General features: G+C 37.6%; 1 protein-coding gene across 1 annotated transcript in view; it reads right to left on the reverse strand.

Annotated features, from left to right (window-relative positions):
- col28a1a (collagen, type XXVIII, alpha 1a) overlaps positions 1–25,943 on the reverse strand; it is a 36,064-nt gene extending 10,121 nt beyond the window's left edge. Inside the window, exons 1-22 of the mRNA XM_040121810.1 lie at positions 25,869–25,943; positions 24,792–24,948; positions 23,081–23,646; positions 22,141–22,161; positions 21,905–21,964; positions 20,497–20,550; positions 20,355–20,399; positions 15,372–15,398; positions 15,001–15,045; positions 14,851–14,895; positions 8,804–8,857; positions 8,631–8,699; positions 8,465–8,533; positions 6,989–7,057; positions 6,683–6,751; positions 6,507–6,575; positions 6,346–6,414; positions 5,761–5,829; positions 5,599–5,670; positions 2,762–2,830; positions 2,296–2,367; positions 700–768 (exon numbers count right to left, since the gene is read on the reverse strand). Coding sequence (XP_039977744.1) covers positions 700–768; positions 2,296–2,367; positions 2,762–2,830; positions 5,599–5,670; positions 5,761–5,829; positions 6,346–6,414; positions 6,507–6,575; positions 6,683–6,751; positions 6,989–7,057; positions 8,465–8,533; positions 8,631–8,699; positions 8,804–8,857; positions 14,851–14,895; positions 15,001–15,045; positions 15,372–15,398; positions 20,355–20,399; positions 20,497–20,550; positions 21,905–21,964; positions 22,141–22,161; positions 23,081–23,646; positions 24,792–24,927 — 1,818 coding nt within the window. The 5' untranslated portion in view covers positions 24,928–24,948; positions 25,869–25,943. The remainder of the gene's footprint in view (positions 1–699; positions 769–2,295; positions 2,368–2,761; positions 2,831–5,598; positions 5,671–5,760; positions 5,830–6,345; positions 6,415–6,506; positions 6,576–6,682; positions 6,752–6,988; positions 7,058–8,464; positions 8,534–8,630; positions 8,700–8,803; positions 8,858–14,850; positions 14,896–15,000; positions 15,046–15,371; positions 15,399–20,354; positions 20,400–20,496; positions 20,551–21,904; positions 21,965–22,140; positions 22,162–23,080; positions 23,647–24,791; positions 24,949–25,868) is intronic.
- Positions 25,944–27,638: the final 1,695 nt, after the last annotated feature.

Genomic DNA, 27,638 nt, shown 5'->3' on the forward strand with positions numbered 1-27,638 from the left:
CAACGTCATGGTTATAAAATCAGGATTTTAGCAGAGCAGAGCAGCAGCTTGGAAATGGTTTGGAAGTGACTGCTGGTTAACATATAGTTTTAATGGGCCACATTTCAGTCACTATTTCACTTATTCTGTTGTCTAACGCCGGACACAGAAACACATTTAAATGAGAACAGCTTTATTGGGAATTCAGCTGTATTAAAATATGGTATATGTAAGCAAACAGATATGGGTGTTCCCGCCATATACTGGGTTTTGACCTATACTTGTTTTACATTGTGAGATAGAGAGCCAAACTGAAAACAGAACCAGGTTCTGTTCCAGAAGTAAGAGAACATCATTTCCAAATCCCACTGACAATTGTAACGATGCAAATGAACGAACATACAACCTTGGAACAGAGCCTATCTTTAATTTATGTTTTCAACCTTTAATGTTCACCATTTCCCATAAGCCCTAGACACTTGCGGGATAAATATCACAGCTCAACAGAAGAAGAAAAATAAATGAACAAGTCAAGGGGTCCGCAGGTTAGACAGGTTCTGCCAACAAAGAGTTAGACAAAGAGGACTGAGCATCTGAATTGAAGTTTTTAGAAAGCAGAGATTACAACTAGAAAAAGTTGACAAAGTGACTTTGGAAGAGAGCTTTGGTGACTTATACAGATATAGATGAGACCATTACTGATTTACTGGGTGTCATCACCTTTGGTCCCTGTAAGCCACGCCCAGCAATTCCAGGTAGGCCTACCATTCCTGGGCTGCCAGGTTCTCCCTGGACAAAGGAGTCAGTAAAATGTCAGACATTAAGCTGCCAGCAGATAAACATTCATGTCGAAAACAAGCAAACATTTCTCATTTCATTGTACAAAAGCTTTTGTCTCAGGAGCTTCAATAAGTAGGATTCCACCAGAACAGGTCCTCTAGCACTATTTTGCATTAAAGCTGCTATCAGGTGTTTTTTTTGTTTTGTTTTTTTTTGTTGCCAGAGTTCATTAATAAAATGTGGCCATTTAAAAGCAAGTGTTTTATAAACAATTGCATGAATTGTGTTTTGAGTTTTAAGGGTAGAAGCCTCTGAAATATTGTAAATTGAACACTATTACTATTACAAGCAGCATTGCCCTTTATGATGAGCTGTAGTGTCTTCCCTATTAGTGAGACTAAACATATTTTCCCTGTTAAAAGTCTAAAATCATATTTCCCAATAGCTTCAGATCAGTTTAAAGGCACACTCCTTGATTTGCGTCCAACAATCTCCTCTGTGGTTGATACAAGCAGTATAAAAACATTGGTCCTTTCAGACCTGTGGGCTCCTCCTGCCCCCTTTGTGCCCTGAGCGCATTACCTTCCTGGAGTACTCAAGACTAAGGACCACAGGAGAATCTAACTGGACCCAAGTGACATTTGCAGTAACATTTACATGCTGTTTAATGTGCTGCAGCTGAGCAGCTAATTAGCTCTCTAGCCTACAAACTGACATCAGCAGTGCACTTTTCTCGTATGAATGTTTGTCTGGTACTATGTTCAAAAAGCTAAGGTGAGGGACAAGACGTTTGTTCATGTTTGGAAGTTAGATAATAAAGGGGATTTTAGCAGGAAAGCTAATCATGGTTGTTGCTCAGAGTTTGTGGCTCTTATGACTCTAAATAGGCAAGTAAATAGTTAACACTAACTGGCCATAATAACTTTATAATAAGATAATATATCAGTGTTGTGTTAACAATTCAATATCAAATAGCGTGAAGCAGCTTGAAGATTGTTTGTTAACGTTAAACAACACCACATTAGTGGTTTTTAATGTTTTACACACTCACCTACAGCCTTACAGTTCATGTCAAGGATTTTCTTGAAAAAAAGGAATTTAAAAAATTGTATTAAAGTCATGGGGCCTTGCTAAAATCCTATAGCTCTACTCCAGATACTTTTTTAGTTAAGAGTTTTTGAAGTTTGCCCACTGGAGCAAAATTTCATCATTTCTGCAATTCTTTTTAAGCCTAATTTTCACTGGATTGGGTTGAAATTTGTACTGAACATCCAAGAAACCCTAAGGATAATTTGCAACATGTTTTCATTCAAACAGCTGTTGCCGAATGTTTTACAGTAATCAAATTAATAAAATAGATTAATTAAATGAATAAAAAATAAATTATTTATATATATATATATATAACCCTCTGTGTTACTTTGCCAGCTATCTGAACCTGATCGTAGATGAATAACTTAAGTGCTTGATTTCCCACCTACAGCAAACAGACATATGAACCTAACAAAACTTATGAGTAACCTGTATTTAACAGACCTTAGCTCCAGCAGGGCCAGCTGGGCCTGGAGACCCTGAGAGTCCCCTTGGCCCACGGTCACCTCTATCTCCCTGTGGAAGATCACATACACATGACGTCATACAGCTCAGCACCTCAGATACTGTAACTGAAAGGTACAGTTTGATGAATTCAAAAGGCTCGCGGACACCTCTGCTGTGAATGGTAAACGAAACTAAAAACAGTGATTCACTTAGTCAACTTTGCCTAAGTCAATGACACGATTGTCAGAACAGGGATGTAAATAAGTACCTAAACCACTTGAGTCTAACTGTTTACATATGTGTCAGTGTTTTTACACTGTGCATGTTAAGAAAAACCAAATGCAAGGGCTCTTAAAAAAAAGAACATTTGTTCATGTTGAACATACCGCAATCCGGATATCCTCTAAGAGACTGGGACTGTAATACTTGGGCAGCAGCTGCAGTGTAAGTGATTAAAGATTACCTTTTCTCCAGGGATACCTTTCCCCAGTGCTCCCTCTGGGCCTCGCAGACCTGGCAAACCCATCTCTCCCTGGATGAAACAACGCATAATACAGCATCACAGCATTAAACAAAATGACATTTTTTAGTGACCCCCATACAAGTTAGTCAATGTTTTGAATACAGAAGTTCACCTCAGGTGAGATAAAATGATGAAAAGATAAACTGCGAGCTGATGGCAAAGTAAGTTTATTTGTATACACATATCACAAACAAAAGAGCTGGAGGAATTTTTTCTATATTTGGACCACAGGCAGCGCAGGAAGGAACATGTAGATGGCACGTTAAGCAGGTTTTTCAGCCTGGGTGTAGTTAATCTTTAAAGGAACAATGAATTTAACCATCTACTTCCTTAACATCACGTACTTCCTGTTGAAACAAGATACTAAGGCGGGACATAATGATAAGAGTGATCCTTTTATGTTAACTCCTACTAGTACATACTGACATCATCAGCTGAGCTCATCCAGCCTATCTTGTATTTTTTGTTCCATTTCCTGTGTTGTCCCTTAACTGGCTATAGTAAATACAAGTCAAACGTTATTGTCCTGATAGGTCCACACAGCTTGCTATTAAGTTCTCAAAGTTGAGAAAGCATGTTCACATTTTAGAGGAGGTCATGTGACCTGACACCTCCACATCCACCACAGATAGTTACATGCAAGTTACATACCCTGTTAACTGTCTTATAGCTGGCTCAACTAGTTTACTGTGTGATGAATCAGCAGCTCAGTGTTCTATCAGTCACATGTCATCAGGACAAGCAAGGAAAGTAGTGCTTGATCAGTGAAAGCTAAAAATCGAATTAGAATAATCCCAAGTGGAAGCAATGTCTGTCTTTGCATCTCAGAACAGTGTTGTGTCTCATAAAGGATCCGATGTTGTCTGTTTGCACTCATTTTGTAATTTACTGCCCTCTTGTGGCCGCAGTAGGCTATTGTCCCTGGAAGCGAGGTTGACTACCAGCTGTTGCCTCTATCATTTCTGTCATTTTTGTGGATACGGCTGTGTCCCACTGACAAAGGCTGGGGCTTGTCAACCAGACGGGGGGGGGGGGGGGGCTGCATTTTTTGGACGATTGCACATGAGTATGGTGGATAATCCTGGGTCTTTGACAGGTGACTGGTTCAGACAAGTATGCGCTTGACTCAGCTTCCACCATTCTGAGATCAGTTATGATAATGCACAAATTATTATACATTTGCACAGATGTGTGTGGAAACTGTACTTGCGCATTAGAAAATTACTTCAACAGTAAACGAGCAAATTACACTGGTCAACACCTTGGTCAACATGTCTGATGATGAGAAGTTATGCTGTATTGTGGAGCAGCTTTTAATAACTCCTTTTGCAAGGAAAACTTTCACAGACATATTTATTCAATTAACATATTTAAAGCTAATCACGCAGCATAATACCCAAGCATTTTAATTCTGTTCTGCTTTGTAGTTATCATATGAATATCTTTTCCTTTCTATTAATCAAGGTGTAGTGTTCTCTGTGCAAGATCAGCAGTAAGTTTGAGAAGTGTGAGACAGCATATTGAGGCTGGATCCTGCATTGTCACTGGGGTGTGTCATTGTCAGTTACTGATAAATATTTTGAAGATTACCATAGAAGTGATTTTTTTCCTCTCTACTGCACATTTGATATGTTAACTCTTACTTCAGGGAGGTATTCTCCTCCTCCTTCTTTGCTGGTGCTTCAGCTCTGTTTACTTTTCTGTAAAAGTCACTGCACGCCACTGGTTTCTATGATTACATTTTTCTAGAGTTCTGATGCTTAACATATCATTATGATGATGCAGTTAATTAAGGTAGGTAGGCAGGTAATTACCACACTAACATGCCTAATTAGAACTTAGTGTACACTTTCAGTCCACTTCTTTACATCATCTCCTTGCGCTTTGTCTTATTGAGCTGATTTAGTACTTAGTACTTACTTCTTCAAGGTGTCATACTGTACTGAAGTTTTAGTGTTGTCCCTCATTTGTCAGAGGCTTTGGATAAAAGCATGTGCCAGATGAGTAAATGTAAATGTAAATGTACCGTAATGTAAGCTGTGATGTCTGAAAAAGCCAGAAGGATGTATAAAATCACTTTATTCTGAAGGTATTTACAGAATCCTCAAAGGTTCTTTTAACCATCTGGATAAAAAAATATTCTCTCTGCTGAATGATAAAATATATTTTTAACCTGTCTCCGAAGTTCCCCTGTGTTTCCAAATAAAAAGAATCTGCTGGCTACCTGGGTAGGAAAAAGAGGTGCTAGTACACAAACTGAGGCACAAACTAGAGCTTACTGTTTCATAAATATTGTTAGATGTCATTTTTATAATATACACATAATAAAAACAAAATACCAGTGCATCTAGACCAGCCACCATAACTATTATAACAGCAACATGACCAGCTGATCTGAGAACTGAACCATTTAGCACTCCTATATAAATAGCAGTTGGTGTTTGTCAGACTGACGTAGAAAAAAAGTGTCTGATTGTTTTCCAGCTCTGTCAATCCTTTACACTCGATGTTATATTATTAAAACTGGGCATATACTTGATAAGGTGATCACAAGAAGGTAAAAGACAAAACAGCTGAGGTAGAATACTTCCGTGTTGCTGAAACAAATTTCCATACAGATTCACAGTTTTCCAGCAATTTCATGTCATGACGTCTTCAAAAACCTTTATGAGCATCTATTTAAATATAGGAGGTGCTTAACCGTTTAGTTACTGAACTGAAAACTGAACCTTGTAATTTTACAAAATGTCACCTTTGACCTCCAGTTACTGGCTCACCTTATGCCCAGCAGCTCCATCCTCACCAGGAATACCAGGTATCCCAGCAGCCCCATCGGGTCCTTGCTCCCCCTCGAGAACCACACATACATAAACATTCATTGTGTTCTATTTGATCCCACTGTTAACATGCTTCATTCAAGAGGAGTTTGGTTGTCTTACCTTTGGTCCCGGCTCACCAATCCCCCTCTCTCCCTGAGGTCCAGGTTCTCCTGGGAAACCCTGGTCACCCTGGGAAACGAGACAAATCCCTGACTGAAAGTCATGTCAGATGACCGACAACTGAAAGATGCAAAACATTGTTTTTATTGCTGAAGTTTTTGTCGGGTTAATCTAATATTTTAAATTTTTACAACTTTCCCTTTGGGAAAGGAAAATGATTAGACTGATTGTATTGTACACAGCCATCATCATTTGCAGATCGACTTCCTGGTTCAACTTTTACCTACTGTATTTAGTATAGCTGTGTAAACTGACAGTTTTACTGTGCAGGCAGGGATTATTATACACATTTAGATGCACTTATACTTTCAGTTTCACCTCAAAATTAAGTGATTTAGATAATGTGTCTTTCAAATGTAACAGTCTTGCTTTAAAGTAATGTATTATACTGTGTATTGTCCATATATTTCTCATGAATGTAAAGTAAAGTTTAGATTTCTTAATGCATGTTTAACTTATTGGTCATTTTTTAGGAATAATATAAAAGCCACACCGTTAGTTCTCCACTGATCCTCTGCTACTAACCTTTGGTCCAACTATACCCAATCCAGGAGGTCCCCTGGGACCCGAAGGCCCAGCAGGCCCTTGGTCACCCTAACGCCAGGGAGAAAAATTAGAATTTAAGTTTATGTAGTTACACAAAGAAAGGGTAAATAACAAATTCCTATCTTTTTCATTGGCCTTGCCTTTTCTCCATGGATGCCTGCCCCTGGAAACCCCACGGAACCTGGCAGCCCGGGGGCTCCTGTGTTTCCCTAAGGATCAGACAGGTGAGAGGTCAGACAGGTCATCCTTTACAGCATCACAGGTTTGCAGTATATGTGTGTCTGTAATCCCAACCACATTAAACTGTTAACCGTACCTTATCACCTTTGTACCCTAATCCTGGAGGTCCACGGCTGCCCTTAGGACCCTCATACCCCCTGTCACCCTGTGAGAAACACATTGTCAGTGGTAAAAGAGGAGGAAGGTCTACAAGGATCTTAAGAGTCACACAATACAATCATAATCATAATATCTTCACTCTTTAAAATCTAATAATTATGAGTCACTGGTCCCCAGAGCAGTCAGCAGCTACATTAGAGTATTTTCTATTAAGTAAAGTAAGAAATAAAAGAAAAAAAAAATACACGCTAGGTGGAGTGAACAAGCATGTCCTGGAACTTACCTTGGTTCCGGGGAGACCCTCACCTGGAAACCCTGGAGATCCTTGGATCCCTGGTGGCCCTGCTGGACCCTAACACATCAACACAGATATAGTGAATGTTAATTACTGAAATAACAGATATTACAATGGCTTTCACTTTACTTCACTTAGCTTTCAGTGTTTCGTATTATAACCTTAATAAAAATCCAAGGTGAATTGTTCAAATACATTAGAGCTATCGTGTTGTTTAGTGTATACACTAATCCATTTTCTAGTCTGCGTTTGTATTGTGTGACAGGGGTTAAATGGTGATGTCACCCAAATCTGCAAAGAAAGCATATTCTAATTTACCCCCTGTGGTATGATGCCGCATAGATTGCTTATTTTCACATGCTATAACCGGGACGTTGTCTCAGGTAATAACATATTCCATTCACAATTGTACTGAAAGGGTAGCAAAAATCCCAAATGCAGATATCTCAGCAGATTCAACTGAATCTATATCAGTTGAATCAATACAATTTGTGTGATAATGATTGTTGACAAAATGTGTTTTTTAGATTTGAATGAGCTACTTCTTTAAATAGAATTCATTTGAAAGCATAGGAAGGCCATAATAATTTGAATTTTATAAGTGAATACCTAATTGTGAAATTTAACTACTGCTGAGCACTTAATGTTGAAATTTAAATACCAGACGAAGAGAATTCTTTAAAATTCAAGTCATGCCCCAAAATCAGGCTGCTTTAAAATGGACTGGTAAACTCAGACACCACTGCTACCAAGGATAACCCCTGAATGGAATCAACCAGACCTCAGTTGATCACATGATCCAAGAAAGCAAAGTTCAGATGAGTGACCAAAAACCTGGACAATGGAATTTTCTGGGGGTTGAAATTGCACCTCTTGAAAAACCCTTATCTAAATCTCTGAGAGGAATGGAAAGAAAGATAAAATAAATAACATTTAAAAAATTGGATAGATGGTTTTCAGAGAAAATATTTAAGTGCAATAAATTCAACATTAGGGTATATAGTAGTAGGTAAATTCCACAATCAGGTACACAGTTCCTTATAAAAATTCAAATTATTTCAGATTTTCTTTGCTTCCATTCATTTCAACTATCAACCACCACTTCATCCAAAAGTACAGTGAAAGTTCAGTATTTTTTTGGATGCAATACAGTAAATTTGTCATCGTCTTTTCAATTGAAACAAAACAATAAATATAATTTCATGGGTCATCCAAGATTGCTATCCACATGTATTTATTTAACACCTACAGACACATGTAGATATGGTAGGTGATAAAATGTTATGACAGTTATGATGGCTTTACTTTGAGTGTTTATAATATTTTTAAGTTAAATAATAATATCTCAATAATATGTCATTAGTAATGATTGAAGTAGCCCACAGGCATGGGGTTATGGTATGCATTTAAAGATATTAGCTATAGGAGCAGTCACTGTAGTTTCACTTAGTTTTGTGAACTCACTGTAGTGCCTGGTTCACCTATACCCAATGGTCCAGGTGGACCTGGTCTTCCATGGTTTCCCTTCTCACCCTAAAAAATAAAGTTTAAAGATTAGATGCATTGGCCTTCCCAAAGATAGGTAAAAATTTCCTTATTTAATCCAATACTAAACCTAACACAAATTTACCTTGGGACCAGGGAACCCAACACCATTATCTCCTGGAGGTCCAGGTGCACCCCTTGGTCCTCGCTCACCCTTTAAAGGAATGGAAAATAAATTTACTATCATGCCCTTAGCTTTAACCTTTGAACTTAGGGAAGTGTTTGATGCATCTAAAACTCAATTGCCAGTGTTCTTACTTTAGAGCCAGATGGCCCCTCTGGACCCTGGTCTCCAGGTCCTCCCGTGGCTCCCTGACACAGGAGCAAAATAGGTAAGGGCAAGTATATACATTTGATTCAATAAATAACATAAAATGAAATAAATTTAAACAGATAAACTCTGACATTTTTTAAATTAATAACTACTTGATATTCTTAGTGTAAAAATTAAGACATTTAACATATTTGACAGTATCTGCCTTTATTACAGAGTTACAACAGAGGTAAGACGATTGCTTCTTTCCCTTTTTCATTTAGAAAGGTCGGTTCCCCATTCTTGTCATTGCCAACTCTTTGGGAAGTGTGTGTCTTCTCTGATATGTATGGAATTACTGGTTGTTACCAGGAAGATCCCTCACCGCCTTCCAACAATGATAACAATACAAAACAGTAAGACTGAGCTTCACACTGTTTTGATTCTAAAAGATTGCACCATAGTCTTGCATGTTTGAGCTTAGTTACTACAAGTGAACTATTCTTTGTATCGCTGATATATATCACAGCATGCTGTAGTGTTAAAAGAGTCAAGTCAAGTCAAATTTTATAATAGCCTGATATCACAAAATATGTGATAAATGAGAGTGTTTAAATGGAGAGTATCTCAAAGTGGGTTAGCTACAGGTTTTATCACGCCTTCCTGGGTGGGAATTGAAAAAGAAGAGGATATTGTTATTCTGATTTCATCAAATTTTGTGGTGAAGAACTCTATCAAGTCAGTTGCACTAGGGAGGTGGTACATATAGGGGGTGGTTTACGAGTGAGTTTGAGGACAGTGTTAAAAAGAAATTTTGGGTTATTTTTGTTATTTTGTATCAGATCAGAGATATTAGTGGTTCTAGCAGCATGAAGAGCACGTTCATATTTAAGCAGGCTTTTAGACCACACAAGCTGAAAAGATTCTTGCTTGGGTGTTCTCCATTTGTGCTCAAGTTTTTTGCATTTTTGTTTTAGAGACCAAATGTCTCAATTGTACCATGGGGGACAACTTTAGTCTAGCTTTCCTAGTGGACAGAGGGGTGTAATGGAAAATTTTAATACTATTCACCTTCTATACTGTAGTTATATTATCTATGGAGTGCTCACTGTTCCGTTGACAAGATACAGCCTGACATTCAGGGATGAAATGAACCAGTTAATGCCAGGCAGACATCCTTTATCCCTGCATCTGCAATGGAACAATTCCTATGTGTTTGTCTTATCTCTTTGAAAATTTACACAGCAACCCCTTCATTCTGTACTCACTACAGTGTATAAATGCAATACTAAGTTTCTTACTCTTTGCTCATTGCCATACACTGGTCATTGCTGCGTGACTTTTGATCTCTGTATGCTTGAGACCATCTGCAGATGCTGAGTTAAACTTACAGAAAGACAAGAGTTGACTCTTAGTACTTTATGGAACAGAAAAATTGCCACCACAGGGGCAACTGAATAAAACACGTTCAGCAACTTGTTAAAGCAGCAGAACTGATCTATTGTGGTTACAGCAGACTAGAGTTGCCCAGCAAGTTTATGAACGGCAGTTGAGTCAATACAATGGGTAGTGTAGGTTTCAGAGTTGTTAATACAATAGCTAGACAGTGAAACCTTAAAAGTACAGAAAAACGTTATTTGAAAGGACAAGTGAATGTAGTGAGATAACTAGATCAGAAAAAGACAGGCCATTTGTCAAGACTAGGTCAAGCATACGGCCAAAGAGGTAAGTAGATACGACAGCATGTTGTGTAAAACCAGTAGAATATATGAGATCTAGGAAAGCTTTAGTGAATGTCTCTAATTTGTCAATGACATGAATCCCCCATAAATGAAGACTGTCCATACTTGTCAGTACGTCAAAAAAAGAATGAAAACTGATAAAAAATTGTAGATAAGGCCCTGGTGGTCGATATAAAATTGCTATATAAAATTATTACAACTGTGAGTGCATAAGAAGTACCTCAAATGATGTAACAATAGTGCTGTTAATTGGGTTTATCATTATTCACCCAGAGTCATACATAGCAGCTATACCCCCACCTCTTCTTGATTCACGTGACACTTGTGACACAAAGTAGTGTAATATGGAGGTGATGTCTCATTTAGGCTTACCAAGTCATTTGGTATTAGCCATCTCTCACATAAGCCTATAAAATCAAGACAATGGTAATTTATCATGTCATGGATAAGCAGTGATTTAGTACAAAGTGGTCTAATGTTAAAAGGGCCAGAGTTTAAAGTGGCAGGGGATGGAAAAAAGGAGGTCTTAATATGGAAAAAGTTATTCTGATTTTGAAAATTGTATCTATTATATTTAACATCCCAGTTATCACTGATTATAACAGGGATATGACAATAGTCTTGGAGTAAATGGTTATCAATACTGTGGGGATTTTCTGGGACTATCAGAGAAAGTCAGCGATTAGCAAGTAAATCTGAAGAAAACTAACATCATGAATTTTCAAAAATGCCTCAGATGTCAGGAAAACAAATACAAGTTCACCATAAATAATCATATCATTTAACACGGCACAAGCTATGCCTACCTTAGTATAACCACAACAGCATCAGGAAGTTTCAACATGGCAGTGAATGCACTAAAAGACAAAGCTCTAAAAGCTCTTGATGCAATAAAGAGAAAATTTTATAACTTCCAAATTCCAATTAAAATCTAGCTTAAAATATTTGATAGTGTCATCCTGCCCTTTGCAATGTATGATAGTCAAGTATGGGGTCCACTCAGTAATCATAGCTATACCCGTTAGGATAAACACCCAACAGAATATCTACATGCAGAATTCTGCAAATACATTTTGCACGTACAAAGAAAAACAACAAATGCCTGTTGAGCAGAACTAGGCAAATACCCACTGGTATTTAGTATTCAAAAGAGAGCACTCAAATTTTTTATGGACCTTAAATCCAGCCCCGCAGGCACCCTCGTATTCCAAAGCCCTCCAAACCCAAGAGCTGAGCCCATAAAAGATTCCCCTATATCAAATGGTGCAGACTAACTGCCCCTTCTCAAACACAGTCTGACCAGTCTCACAACACTGCTTTCCAAACAACAATCAGAGAAAATCAAATTATAAAAAAATGTAAATAAACCTATTTGAAACACTGGAAAGAAGAAACTAAAAGACAAAGTAGATTACAATGCTATCTGTCTCTAAACAGAGACCATGAATTAGCAGATGTCTTTGAAGAGTCATCTAGGTCATGGTTATCCAAAAGTTGAATCGAGGGCAACCAAACTTGGTTGCAGATCTTGAAGAGGTTTCACCTCTAATCCAAGAGGCTTCTTCAATTCTGACTGACTTTTGGGGAGTCCCAGCTATTAACATCTGTGGGGTCTTTATCAAGGCCACTGATGTCACTTGGCCCGGATGGGCCCGGCTGCGGTGATCCAGCTCTTGACATTGGTGTATCTTAGTTCTCAGCTAACCAAAACTAGGCAATAACTATTTAATCTTTCCATTTAAGGTTGAAGTTGTGTAGGAATTGGTTTCCTTAATCTTTCATTAGCATACAAGAGTCACAGTAGATTCAGATGTTAGCATAGATGTCATTCAGTTGCTAAATTCACTCCAGATCCAAACATCTGTTGACGAAAATCATCTAGTAATGTAGGTAAAACAACAGGGATCTAAAAAGTGTATCATAAAATTATCCTTTAAAAGTAGATAAAATGTCAATTTATGTCAATTTTCAGACAAACACAACACCAACGCAAGCACAAAGGTCAGGTGGTAACTCAGAGGAACGAAAAAACCATCAAGAAAACACTGACATTAGACTCAGGATGGAAAGAAAAAAAATCAAAATCAATGCAGCAAAACCAGAGATATTGTCTTTCTTACTCCAAACATTCTCCTTCCTTGTCAAAGCTGGTGCCTACATTACCCACAATGCAACTCAACCAACAACAGTTTGGTCTAACATTCAGGTGTATTATACTGGTGGCAACGAACGTAGCCTGGATCCTCTAGCTTCAAACAGATATGAGTTGAGGGGTAACTCCACATCCCTAGACTTTTTACATTTAAAACTGTTTAAATTAATCTTCAGCCCCAACCGACACTGACTCAAGTGACATCACTTGAGGACGTTTATAAGACTTCACACAGCTTCCTCTGAGACTAAAGGGTTTATACAACTTTTTTCACGTATGTACTAGTATTCCCCAACACCTGGAAGCCCACATTGATGTGTAAATGTGAACCTGACAACCATTATTTTCCAATCATTTCAAATCATTAGAAAGTGTTTAAATTAGGGCTGAGCATGTTTTCATTTACTGTTTAATCATGCACAAGAAACATATTTGACATGTAGAACAATGGGATGAAATTGTATTTCACGCTGCTGGTTTGACTGCCCTCTGCTGGAGTCAAAGAGGAGTGTGACTTGACTATATGAATATCTATGTCACATGAAGCTTTAATTGTGATAGATTAGCTGACTCAAGCAAGTATCACATTTTTTCTAGGAAGGCTCTTGGAAGCAGACAGTTAGCCAGTGGACTCCTCAGACTAGACCATTTCTGTTATAATGCTGTGCATTATCTCCAGGCAAAAGTTTTATTGGGAAAATAGAAAGTGAAACAGATGTGATTTGTAGTAAATAGGCCAAAACATGCAAAAAACACCAGCTGGTCCTTTAAATTGCAATAAGTTGTTAAGTCTTAAAACTTGTTAAACTGATATAAAGTATAAATGACACTGAGATGTATTCAAACTGTTTAAGGTCCGGTGGATACTGATACTTTGATGGTGAATGATTTAATATAAAAATTTTATGAATTAACCTTTGACAGTGTAGGTACATTTGATGGGAACTTGAGAGAGATCAGCTAGTTGTAAAACCTAATGGCACTCTGACGATGGCTGCTGTTGATCTACCAATGCTAAAGAGGGCAACAAGCATTTAAGGATAGAGGGAATGGATAACATGTGCCCAAATCCTAATCCTCTGGGACAACGTCTGCTCAAAGACTACAACCAAACATTGCAAGCTTGGATTCCCCGCTTTAGAAAGGCTACATTACGATGGGGATAAGACCTAATCCACAGCTCACATTCCACAAGTGCAGAGCAGGAGATGAATTCTGAGTGTGTAGCTTTCACTGGAGCACTGAGTGTTCAGCATGGATGTGAGGGAACACAGGAATCTTTCAATTTGACCACACACCCATTCAGATATGAAGGCTCATACGTATGGAGTTATCTTTAATTTTTACATTAAAACATGTCTGTTTCATAGGTGTACTGCACAATGATGATATCAGGTTTTCAAAATAAACATTGTACATTTTTACCAAATGAAAAAGGCCACACACACCGACTCGAACAACAAATTCCCCAGAAATTCTAGACATTCTAGCCTACGGCTTCGAATTAATATTGATCACACACTTTGATGATAATTTCTTAATGGTACAAATTTTTGGAAAATGAACTTCACCTGGCAGTTTGTCATGGCAAAAAATAGTTCCAGCAAGAAACTCCCCCTAAAGCCACAATTTTTTGTATATTTGTCTGTGTACATATTAAACAAATAGATGATATAGATAAATATAGAATGTGTGACTCAATGAGCTTTAGATGTGTTTGTAAGCATATTTTTCAAGTTTGGACAGAGCCAGGCTTGCTGTTTTCCCTTGCTTCCACTCTTTATGTAAAAGTGAGGCTAACCACATCTTTACTGAATTGCATTTAAGTTGTCTTCCATATAAATGCTAGTTCAGCCAGAGTACTGTGATGAAAGTTGTCTGTCACAACACTGATATGAATTATAAAGATTTATTTATTTTTAATTATAAACAAAAGGACCTATGAACTTATTTAAATCCAATTCATATTGGATACTCTGAATAAAATTTAATCCTTGCCGTTCCCAGTGATTACGAAGATCTGTTTTCAGAGTGAGGGAAGACATATGATCAGTTGTAGTGTGGAACTACCATTAACTGAGGCTATATGTGCAACAGATTTCTATATACAGTCCAGATATTTAAATATGCATTATATGCAAAAAATGAAAAACTCTACCTGCTCTCCTCTGGGACCTCTGGGGCCAGGAGTTCCATCTGCACCCTAAAAGAAAACCTTAATACAATATCACTACATTTACATACAGTACTTGGTCACAGCAACAGTCATCATGGCAATTAAATAAATTTAAAAAAATGTGAAACCTACTTGTTCTCCCTTTTTACCATGGGCACCACATTCACCTTTTTCTCCCTAGAAAACATGAGGATATAGGTCAGTGAAGCTTAAAGCAACATCTTTCTAATCTGGGCACTGAGCAAATCAAAGTGTCATACACTGAAGTTCTGTAGGCTTTGTTACACTGAAACTGTGACAACTGGCAAAGTGTACATTTATGGGATTTCACATGTCCAGATTACAGATCTATACAAAAATGCATAGAAAATAGACTTGTTAAATGCATTTTTAAATGGTAAAGAATTGTCTTATCTTTATGATATTTGCATGCAGTGGTGAACAACCATATATAGACATTATCATTAAAAAATCTGAAGAATAAAGTTAACAATAATACATACCTTTCCCCCTTTGCTGCCAGGTTGACCCTATCAAGAGGGAAAGGTTAAATTAAACTTTTCCAAAGTTTATGTCAGACAGGTCATTGTCAATCAAAGGTCATGCTAATAGAAAACCTCAACCAATCAACATAAACATAGGACTATCTAATGTGCAGGTGGGTGTAAAGGAGATTCCAAAAACTATAGAGTGACAAGAGTAAGGGAACCCTTTGGAATTACCTGCATTTATGTGTAATTTTGTCTTAAAATATGGTCAGATTTTCATCTAATTACAAAAAAACACAATCTATATTAACTAATTACACACAAATCATTGTATTGTTCTTTTCCAGATTGAATACATCATTCAAACATTCACAGTGTAGGTTGGAAAAAGTATTTCAAAGCAGAGGGTAATGACATGAACAAAAGCTAACTGGAGCCAGGAGAACATGGAGTCCAGTCAATGAAACAAGACTGAGGTGTGGGTTAGAGCTTCCTTGACTTAAAAAAACTTAAAAAACACTCAAACATTTTAAGTGGCTATTCACAAAGACGTATCCAGTGATGCAAAACACGCCTCACAAAAAGAAATTTCAGAAGACTTGAGATCAAGAACTGTTGATTTGCATAATGCTGAATAGAGTTATAAAGAAATCTCAAAAAGGTCAGATATATCAGTCCACCATTAGACAAACTGTCTACAAATGGAGATGATTTAGTTATGTGGCTACTCCCTCTAGAAGTGGGTGTCAGCTAAGATGACTCCCAAAATCACAATGGAGAATGATCAGTGAGATAAAAAAGATGCCCATAGAAACAGCTAAAGGCTTAAAGGAATCATTGGGGCTGGTTAACATCTCTGTCATGAGTCTACCATACACAAATCTTGGCGCATGTTGCATGGATTATGGTGTCCATGGCAGGACACCAAGAAGGAAAAGGCCACTGCATACCAACATGAAAACTTCATCCCAGAGGTGAAGTAGAGCGGAGGAAGAATCATGATTTGCTGCCTCTATGTCTGGACAGCTCACCATCATTGAGGTTAAAATTAATTCCCACTTTTATCAAGGTATCTTACAGGATGAGGTCAGGGTGGTTGCCACTAGCTGAAGTTCAGTAGAAGTTGGGTGATGCAGCAAGATAATGGCCCATATGGTAGAAGTAAATCTACTACAGAATGTCTTCAAACAAAGAAAATCCACCTTTTGGAGCGGCCCAGTCAGATCCCAGACTTTAACCCAATAGAGATGCTGTGGAATTACCTGAGAGATCTGGTCACACCAGACATCCTAAGAATATGGCTGAGCTGTAGCAGTTCTGTGAGGAAGAATCCAAAATTCCTCCAAAACGTTGTGTAGGTCTGATCCACAGCTACTGGAAGAGCTTTTTTGAGGTTATTGCTACCAAAGGAGGTTCAAGCAGTTATTAAATCTAAGGGTTCACTTACTTTTTCCACCAGCACTGGGAATGTTTAACGGGTGCATTCAATAAAGACAATGAAGATTATAATTGTTTGTTAGTTATTAGCTCAAGCACATTTTGTTTGTCTATAGTTGTGACTTAGATGAACATCAGATCACATTTTATCACCATTTACTGCAGAAAATCTGTTAATTCCAAAAGGTTCACACATACAGTGTATACATTGGTAAATTTTTCAAAAATTTGATGCAATACATTATCATTTCTATAGATGGTTTCATTTGGAAAATGAAAACACTGCTGAATATTCTACCTACACCTACACCTGTTTGGGCTAACTTTGTCCTAACCTAGAAACATGTTGAGGTACTTTGGACAGTCAGTCACATGAGGCAGTTTTATCTACAGTAACCTGAGATCTTATTCTGATTTCCAGTAGAATAAAATACTCCATTAAAACGCAGCTATTATCATGTAGAGATAACCCGGTTAGCATCATGATGTGGTTAGCCTAATTTAATGTGATAAACTGGAAGTGAGGAGAAACATCTAGCCTAGCTCTGTCCAAAGTTTAAAAAACTATTTCTCTTGAGATTAACAGGAGTGGTTTAATGTGCGTAACTATTTACATACACTGATCATTCACAACATTCAAATCAATTACCGGTTTTAATATTTTGGCTGACTGGTGTGTGTGTGTGTGTGTGTGTGTGTGTGTGTGTGTGTGTGTGTGTGTGTGTGTGTGTGTGTGTGTGTGTGTGTGTGTGTGTGTGTGTGTACATGTATGACAGCCATTCCAGAGAAAAAAGAAAGAAAAAAGAAAAAGCCCTTTATCGATGAGAAGCAAAGAAGAGCCAAGCTGAGGTTTGCCAAAGATCATAAGGATTGGACCATAGAGGACTGGAGTAAGATCGTCTTCTCTGATGAGTCCAAAATTCAGCTTTGCCCAACACCTGGTAGTCTAGTGGTGAGATAGAGACCTGGAGAGGCCTCCAAGCCACAGTGTCTCGCACCCACTGTAAAATTTGGTGGAGGATCTGGGGGTGCTTCAGCAAGGCTGGAATCTGGCATATGCGTCTTTGCGAAGGACGCATGAATCAAGCCACGTACAAGGTTATCCTGGAAGAAAACTTGCTTCCTTCTGCTCTGATAATGTTACCCAACTCTGAGGATTGGTTTTTCCAGCAGGTCAATCAAGGTGTTGATGAAGGATCAACAGATCAAGACTCTGTCATGGCCAGCCCAAACTCCAGACCTGAACCCCATTGAAAACCTCTGGAATGTGATCAAGAGGAAGATTGATGGTCACAAGCCACCAAACAAAGCTGAGCTGCTTGAATTTTTGCACCAAGAGAGGGATAAATTCACCCAACAGCAATGTGAAAGACTGGTGGAGAGCATGTAAAGACGCATGAAAGCTGTGATTGAAAATCCACCACCAAATATTGATTTCTGAACTCTTCCTTAGTTAAAACATTAGTATTGTGTTGTTTAAAAATGAATATGAACTTGTTTTCTTTGCATCATTGAGGTCTGGACACACTGCATCTTTTTTTGTTACTTTGACCATTTGTCATTTTCTGCAAATAAATCCTCTAAAGGACAATATTTTCAGTTGTCAGTAGTTTATAAAATGAAACATATATATATATATATATATATATATATATATATTTATAGAAATAGTAAAACTGAAAATTTTGCAGTTGTCTCTTAATTTTTTCCAGAGCTGTATGTGTGTGTATATATATATATATATATATACACATACACACACACATATATTTCTTTCACTCACCGAACACTGTCAGTACAGAGGTCCACATGAGAGCACATTCACTGAGAAATATTGGCAACTCTCTTTAAGTCAAAGGAGTTAAGTTCTATCTAAAAATTGTTAAATTTGACAATAGGTGCTTAAAGGTGCTTAAAGTCACTTAAAAAGAAGAAAAATCTTATGAGAAAGTTGCTACTGCTAAGTTCACGCTACACGATTTTAGTCCTGATTTTCCACTCATTGACAATTTTTGGAGATTGCTGAGAAAAACTCCAGATTAGAAACAAATCGGCACTCGATCACTATTTGTGAACTGTTCAAAGACGTGATCCAAGAGACTCACCGATGCATTGCAAATGCCCGAAAGACATCTAGCATGCTAAATATCTGGACTTGTCAAGGAGTTGAAATCCAGTAGTGTGAAAAGTGTTGTGACCCTTTTGTGACTGGTATTGAGTGCAGTGAGGATCTATAGCCAATGAGAGTGAGAGACTAAGGGTGAGAGGAAACACAGGAGAGGAGTTGTACAACATCATAAAATAAAATAAAATTTAAAAAACCAAGCTCTTGATGGTAGAACATTGAATACTGTATTTACTTTCCCCTACACATATGGTTTGCTTTACTTATCAAAAAACTGTTATTTAAAATCTTACAAAGATATTACTCGATGAATTCCTTTATATGAAAATATATTCCTAATATAGAAGACAAATGCTCTTTCTGTAATAATATGGTGGAAACGTTAGAACATCTGTTTATTCGGCTTGTATAAGTGACAATGTTTTGGACTGATTTTCAGTTGGCTCTTAAAACATATTTTGTTAAGGGGTTATTATCTTATATTACATTAAACAAAAAGATCTAAGCATATACTTTCAAACACTTTTCAAACACATCACATATAAAAACCTGTAATAAAAAAAATGTAAAAACTATTAATTTATGGAAACTCTTTGATATTATAACTGATTAAGTAAACCTCTTGTGTGGGTTCATATGTATGTTATTTTTCTTATTTTTAATCTATTCTTTCTCTCTTTATGTGTATTTATGACATGTAACTAAATAATCTTTATTTTTTTCTCTTGTTTCTTACAAGACACCAAGTGTGTAGTGGGACGAGAACAGCAATCTGACGACTTTGAATGTCATGCAGTGTCTACATGGAATAAGTTGGCAATACTGTGCCCCAGGCTACTTTCTGTTGCAGCTACACAAAAGTACTGGAAGGATGGAAAAACTGTTGTTCATCAAGAAATAGTATTGACTTCCAATGACATTGTTGTTTTTACATTTCTGTTTGTGTATAGTTTAAACAGAATATTAACAGTGTGTTATTTAGTCAACTTTAGAGGTGCTAAGTGTATTTGTGAACTTTGGAGTGAGCCATCCTAGCTATTTCCCCCTGCTTCCAGTCATTATGCTAAGATAACCTAATTGCGTCCTGAGCCTCCAGCTCTGTACTTCAGACACAGGCAATCTCATTCCCAGAAAGGAAGAACATGTTATGCATTTCTTTAACATGTTAAGTTTTAAAGAGACACAACCTGAAAAGACCTGAAAAAAAGTATAATTGGTCAGAAAATTTAATGGGCCCACTACTTCTTACTAGACTGCATTGTTTTCTTTTATTAATGGTAAGATGCTTTAATCAAAGTGTCAATATAATCAGTTTGGAGCTCCCACCATGCTTCTGAAAAATAGGATGTAGTAGTATATCATACTCAAATTGACATGACAGCTTGTAACCCTGTAACCCCTGCAAGAAATCGTTGAGAAAAAAATTTGATGATTACCTCAAGGCCTTCCATTCCTGGACGTCCATTAATACCAGGTTCCCCCTACAGTGACCGAGCCCAGACAAAACAGTACATCAAACGACACTTCATAGATTCTTTCTGTTAACAGCACTGGATTATGGAGACAATAGAGACTTACATGAGATCCTTTTGGTCCTGGCACTCCATCAGACCCCACCTCCCCTGGTTTCCCCTAGATGAAAGTAAAGGGGGAGATTGTGCAGAATGAGTTTTTTTGGGCCCCTTTTTGGTTTGGGCTCTATGTATGTATAGGCAAAGGGGAGGTAGGGCATTCTCAGTGTGACCTGTCTCTAACCCCTGTCCAACATAAACCACCACCTCAGTGTAGCAGGTTCTCAGAAAATTGCAGCCTGTGTGTTTGCTCATGCTTAATCTTCCATCCTTGACCTTTGCTTTTTTCCAAGGGCATCTTTTCAGTAGCACTGCCAGTGAAAACAGCCCTTTTAGCTGGCCCTCTCACCACCTGCTACACTTTCATTGTGGAAAACATTTCCTGCTCTTTCACATTTTTTCCCTGTAGTGCTTCGAATGGTTCTTCAACCAGCAGGTGTGTCTTGCCTGCATCTTGCAGCCCAGGCGCTGAGTTTAGGAGAATGCCCACCTATCCAGGGATAACAAGCCACTGTATGAGGCTTACCAGTCTCTGTGTGGCTGAGGAAGTGACTGTCAACCTGAAGCCAGCAGACTCTACAACAGCTGGTCAGTAAGCTGGTACAGATATACTTTTACTTTTGAAACAACAGCTACACAGTATTCACTATTATTACTACAGACTCCAAAGTGTGCAGGATCTCACTCCAAAACACTACTTTAAGACCTACTTTGATGAGAAGGTGTAGTTACTTTTACTTTCTCTGGGTGCATGGTTCAGCTAGTGAGTCAGTCAGTTATAGTCAGTTGGTCTAACACTTTGAGGCAAGTCCATTCACTAATGAAGACCATGTAATATACAATTGGAAGCTCCAGAAAAAGCGAGTTAGTGGACCTTGAATAAAAATCTGTTCACATTTACACTAAGATAAATGATGAGATTTAGCTTTTTCATAGATCAGTGCATGCAATTTTTTTTTTCATGTTGGCTCACTTCTGATTTTGTTTGTGCTGTTTACTTACAGTTTGACCAATTAAAGATACTGCACTTTTGTTCTGATTGGTTGGCTAAATTTCTGGTTTTATTTCATTGATTGTTGTGGCTATTGTCAGTTTATGGACATTTTTTGTTAACTGTAATATGAGTACGTTTAGGTCTGTAAAAGAGCCTAATGTTAATAGATTTGGTTTATAATCCATATCTGCATGATACATACTGTTTTTGGTAAGCCTCTGTCCTTGCCTCCAGCACCACCATTGGGTCAGAATGCCTTAATTAATATAGCAACAATGTAACACTTAAGTCATTTATATAGAATATTAATATTTTGGAGAAATAAACCTAACAGAGTGTGTGATGTCAGCAGAGACCACAGCGAACAGTGCTGAGATAGACCATATAAACAATTGATTCAGATCAACAATATATTACTCACTGGAGATCCAGGGTGACCCCTTTCCCCCCTTTCACACAGGCAGGTCTTTGGGTGTGGGCACTAAAATAAAGACATAAGAAAGAGCAAAATATCGACCAAAGTCAACAGTGTGCATTATTAGGGAAAAAACAAAACAAAAAACAACCAAAAGTAAGTAGTATTACTTTACAGACTCCACTGTCAAGTAAATAAATAATCACAAGCATGATATTCATAATGAACCTCATAATACTTACCCCAGCGTTCACAACTGCGTTCTAAAAGAAACAAAGAAAGATAGAATTACTCATTAATTATGTCTGTTGAGTTTTGACTCAGCAAAACACTTATTACTGTAGTACTGAACATTAATATTCAGTCATTTATATTACCCTGTGGGGTTTTTCACTGTCAACAAAAACAGTTTAATAATAGGCTGCTTTCACAGCAGACAATCTGACTTGTCCTAGTAGGAAAAGCACAGGTGTTACTAATAACATTAACAATGGATCTATCCTATTCAAGTGTCCCAGAAAGCCATGACAGTGTGACAGTGAGTCAACATGAACAATAACAGGACCCTGAAACTGAAGCAGCGAAATGGAATTCAGCCATCATTCATTTGTTCAATCACACCTGTGCTTTTCCTGCTGGCACATGTCAAAATGTCTGCTGAGAAAACGGCCTGTTAGATTCAAAGTTTTCCACCGAAACATGCTGTGGTTATCCTTAAAGAAATAATTCTCCATGTTGGGAAATAGGTTTTTCTTTTGCTTTCTGATAGAGAGTTAAATGAGAAGATTGACACCACTCATGTGTATGCCCATAAAATATAAGGCCTCAGTCCGCAGCCAGTTAGGTTAGCACAAAACTGCTGAAACTGCAAGCACGTTTCTGCAATGGAAACAAAATCCACCTACTGGCATCTGTAAAGTTGTCGTTGTAACTTATTTGTTTAATTGGCACAAAAACTGTGTAAAATGCGATTCACCATATATACTTGAATCCGGGACATTACTGGTCAAAGCCAAAATTGGTCTGGCATATAATGCCATTATACTAAAACACATCATTTTTACACCTCAGTTTTTGTACAGTTTAAACAAATGAGATATAGTAGCTTCAGAAAGTATTAATGTGCAGAAAGCATTAACGTCGGCCTGACACGTGAGCAGACCGAACAAAGACATGACTGACCAGTTCATTAAAGAGTTTGTCATCCAGCTGGCTGTCGGTAAGGCTGAGTACGTGCTGCTGTGGGGGAGCGCTGGCAATGGAGCGCAGCTTTGCACCAATAGGACCATCCTTGGTCTGGCCCGACAGCCTGATGGTGAATACCCTGATGTTGTGCTGTTTGGCCTCAGCAGCAGCTGTAACAGCGCTAGGGCTGCGAGGGTGGTCCGTTCCGTCTGTCATCAACATTGCTACCCTCAGGCTGCTGGAAGACGTCTCGTGGCTGAAGACCCTGGTGGCGTTGGTGATTGCATAGGCAGAGTAGGTACCGTGACCGATGAAGGTCATGGCGGCCACCCGGCTCTGGAATACATCCAGATCTTGCCAGTCTCTGAAGTTGTGCTCAACTGAAACAGTGCTACTGTACTGCAGAGCGGCCAGCCGCAGCCGCAGCCGCCAGCCATCAGAGTGGAGCTGCATGAGCTTGGTGCTGAAACGCTGGATGAACTCCTTCTGTCGCTCAAAAAGCAGCGCTTTGGCTTTCTCTGAACTGTCCACAATGAACATAATCTCCACTGGGCAGATAAGGGCTAGGCAGTAAGCAAAACACAGCAGAAAATTTTAGGCTACATTGTTCCACCAGCAATGGATCCTAAGGATGACTGAACTGGTCCCTCCACCCATCCAACACTTTGGTCAACAAGACATCTTAAAAGATACAGGGCAGATTTCTGTTAAATTTGGTATGAATTATAACAGGGAACAGGGAATGATTCCGAATGGTTTCGGTAAACCTCTGATCTTTCATCAAGTGCAACCACTGGGTTAATTTTCTTTCTTGGACAACCCTTTTAATCAACAACAAAGACCTTGAAAAATAATAAATGTATTTCCAGTAGAACCTAACCAATAGATTGGCCCTGCCGATTTTATCGGATGTGATTAGCTTATTACAGATCTGTTGGTATCAGCACATAATGTATATTTAAGATGAGTAGCAAACATTTGTAGTAAAGATCCTCAATTAAAATTTTTATGTTATGTGTTTATAATAAAATAAAAAAATATAAACCAATTTACTGTATCATTATCAGATTTTTTTATGTACTGTCAAATATCGATATGGGTATTGCCCTCAAAAATTCTATACTGGAAGGGCTCTAATTTTCATAAAATTTAAGCTGGATAAATATGGTCCCCAGAGGATTCAAATATAGAATTATTTGTTTACATTCTTCATCTGCTATTGCACAAAAGCCAGGTTAGGCAAAAGACACACAATTGAAAGCTGGTAGTATCAGGGTTCTTTTTGCTTTAAAGGGCTATGGAATGACAATTAATTAAATTATTTGTGTCCAAACCTGTGTCAACTCAGCTTCAACTTTGTATTCAATCATTCAAATAATTCAGTGCCTAGTGTTGCAGTATATACTTAGACAAAACTTTCTAAAGCCTTATAACAGATTAAGCCTGAAGATCAACATTTCTATGTGACAGGATACCATTCAAATTTTCTTAATTAATATAATTTTGCCAACTGCTTTTAAGTAATTTAACACTTGACAGTCACTTAATACTTACCACAAGACACAGGGTTCAGAGTTCAGATATTTAAGACTATCATGTTGATGTAATCAGACTTTTTTTCAGATTGTATTAATGGATAACATATTTATTAACACTGTATCTTTTATTATACAACACTGATACATTTCATAGCTTTTGAAACACTTACATTTGGCCTCATTAATGAGGATGTGGTTATCATCTCTCTGTCCTTTCCTCCTTCTGTTTTGGCATCTGATTGAACTTGACAGGGTCAAAATAACAATCAAAGCCTTCAGCCCTAATTGTAACCACCACATGGCCATTCTTCAGTCCAGCTGCTCAGCCTGTCAAAATGTGGGGAGGATTATAGGAGAATTAGTGGTACAACTATGCTTCTGTGAGACTTAATAAAGAATAACACCAGTCATTTGACATCTGCCATACAGCAGCCAGTCAAGAGGCACAAAGGCAGCAATGAATTCACATCAACACAAGAGGGTGATGACTGCAGCAACTGCTCACAGAAGCAAGAGTTGATTTTCTTCAGCATTCTATGACAATGGTAATAAACTGTACAGTCTGCACAGTTGTAGGTCACAAAACTCAGCTATCTGTTCTCTGTTCTAGTTGAGTACACTAGATCACTATTGCCTCGACTGCCATGGCTACATCTTCTATTAACAACTGCCTCACTTTTTACTGTATTGTATACTACTGCTGATACTAGTGCTGGTTTTATGAATGCGTCTGATATATCTACTGCTCTAACTGCAACAGATACTTCCATCACTGCTACATTTACACTACGACTTCTAACATTAACACATCTGATGATACTATTACTGCTGATGCTGGGATATACAGTGGCAGCTAGTATATTAGTGCTGGACAATATGATGACATAACCGATAAGATAATATAAATTTGTCTATTTTCAAAGATCTTGCCATAATTTTTCAATTAGAATGTTTTTTAGAATGTTTTTTGCCTCAATGTAATGAAGTACTTTGATTAGTGGGGTAATTAATTCCCTGGATTAGCCAAAAACAAACAGCCCTGCTCAGGTATTTTACCTGTTAACAATTTCTTAATTTATTTTCCAGAAAATGTGTTTTATCACAATACATATCAATATCACGAATTAAATTAAACACACTGTACTGTATGACATATTTAAATTTTTTAAAAAAAAGGCCCTTGTCCACATCATCATGTCTCTGACAGTTTGACTAATTATCATACATCATGTAAACTAGTCACGTACCTGTGTATGAATAAAACAGGGGCTCCAGGTTAATTCGTCAGTGAGAGGAACTGGCGGTGCTGTGCTGCGTTCTCCGGGCTGCCTCCTCTGAAGAGGCACAGAGAGCAGCAGCGCTTGTGTCAAACCAACAGCACTAATGGTCGCAGAGTACCGGTTACAAGCCAACCGCACTCCAGCAAGTAAAACGTCCTGCTACGCCCTCCACAATAAAACTTTACATGAGAAAGAAAGCAATCTATGATTACTGAGGTGTACTTCATGTCTCACGTGATCATTTCATCATGTAATTGGCAATACATTTTGAAATTCTATTTGTAGTTCTGTATTGCTCCAACACTTTTTAATGAATGACAGATTTGCTGCTTTTATTTTGAAGACGAATAATTTTCTGGAATTAACTCCAGGTGACGCATCTACACCCAATTCTCACTATTACTGATTTTGATGAAGTGACTGGGAAAGCACTACTAATACCAGATAGATTTTCTGCATGTGACCTTCTATAAATACTACATTTAAAGCATTTTTTCCCCCTTTAATTTAATCTTTAATTTAGGCGAGTTTTATACCGCTTGTTATGATTTTTAATCAGATCATACAATTAAGAATTCTCAGTTTTACAGGGTTTTCAATTGGGTTCATTCTTCCTACACCCATGATTATAGGCAGAATCATACAGTAGTCAGTCAAAATACAGTGGTGGAAAAAGAATTTAGATCTTTTACTTAAGAATATGAAATTACTCCCTTACAAGTAAAAGTCCTGCATTCAAAATACACAGACACACATAAACACTATTAGCTAAATATAAAAGAAAAATGGAAGTAATGTAAACTCTTTCAGAGTAAACTGTAATTAAAACTAGTATTAATTATTATCTCTAATAGATGAATGCATAAGCACCCTATTAACGCTGTAGCTTTTCAAGGTTGAGTTTATTTTAGCTACTTGGTTTAGTATATATAAATATATCACACGTCCAATTTTATTAGCTGATATTTTTTGAATGAAAAGTGACTATACTATAGCTTTTAAATTAATGTAGTAGATTAAAAATTACAATATTTTCTTGTGAAATGGATTTAAGATTGACTTACTTTCTTTCCACAACTTTCAAAACAATATTTATTTAATTATTATTTCCCCCTTGCTGCAATAAGTGCAACTTTTAAAAAAAATTGCTGACTAAGAAGTGTGTACTGGTTTTAATCCAGAAAATGTTATTGCAACTATCTTCCAATGAGAAGAAGGCAAAATGTCTCAGGACATGGATTTAGAAGTAGGCCAGTGTCTACAGTTAGACTGAAATATGGCCCATCCAGGGTGGGGGAAAGAAAATGGAATATTTAGGATATTTTCAATCTAATCTTTATTGAGTCATTAGCTGAGTGGCAACTTGAGAATGTTGAGTGACTGTGAGAAACTGTACCTGGAGGATGTTGGTATATTAAATTTCTATTAGCTGCTCCCATAAGTCATAGAGACAGGCTCAGATAAGGCCTCATGATCAGTTCCTTACATAAATCATTATATGTCCAAGACCTGCCACTGATCTCTGCAAAAAATTAGCAGTCATTCCATAACTATTACCTGGAACCTTGAAGAAAAAGAAGACATCCATTTAAAAAACCTCACCTTATATAACATATCAATTTGCTACTTAGAATAAACTCTTCTCTGAACTGACCTCATAAACACTCTGATCACTAAACTATGTCCTTAAATCCATAGTGAATCATCCAGTCGAAACCTTCACAGTAAAGTTGTTCA

Source organism: Xiphias gladius, chromosome 24, assembly GCF_016859285.1.
Source record: "Xiphias gladius isolate SHS-SW01 ecotype Sanya breed wild chromosome 24, ASM1685928v1, whole genome shotgun sequence".
In the NCBI taxonomy this organism is placed as follows: domain Eukaryota; kingdom Metazoa; phylum Chordata; class Actinopteri; order Istiophoriformes; family Xiphiidae; genus Xiphias; species Xiphias gladius.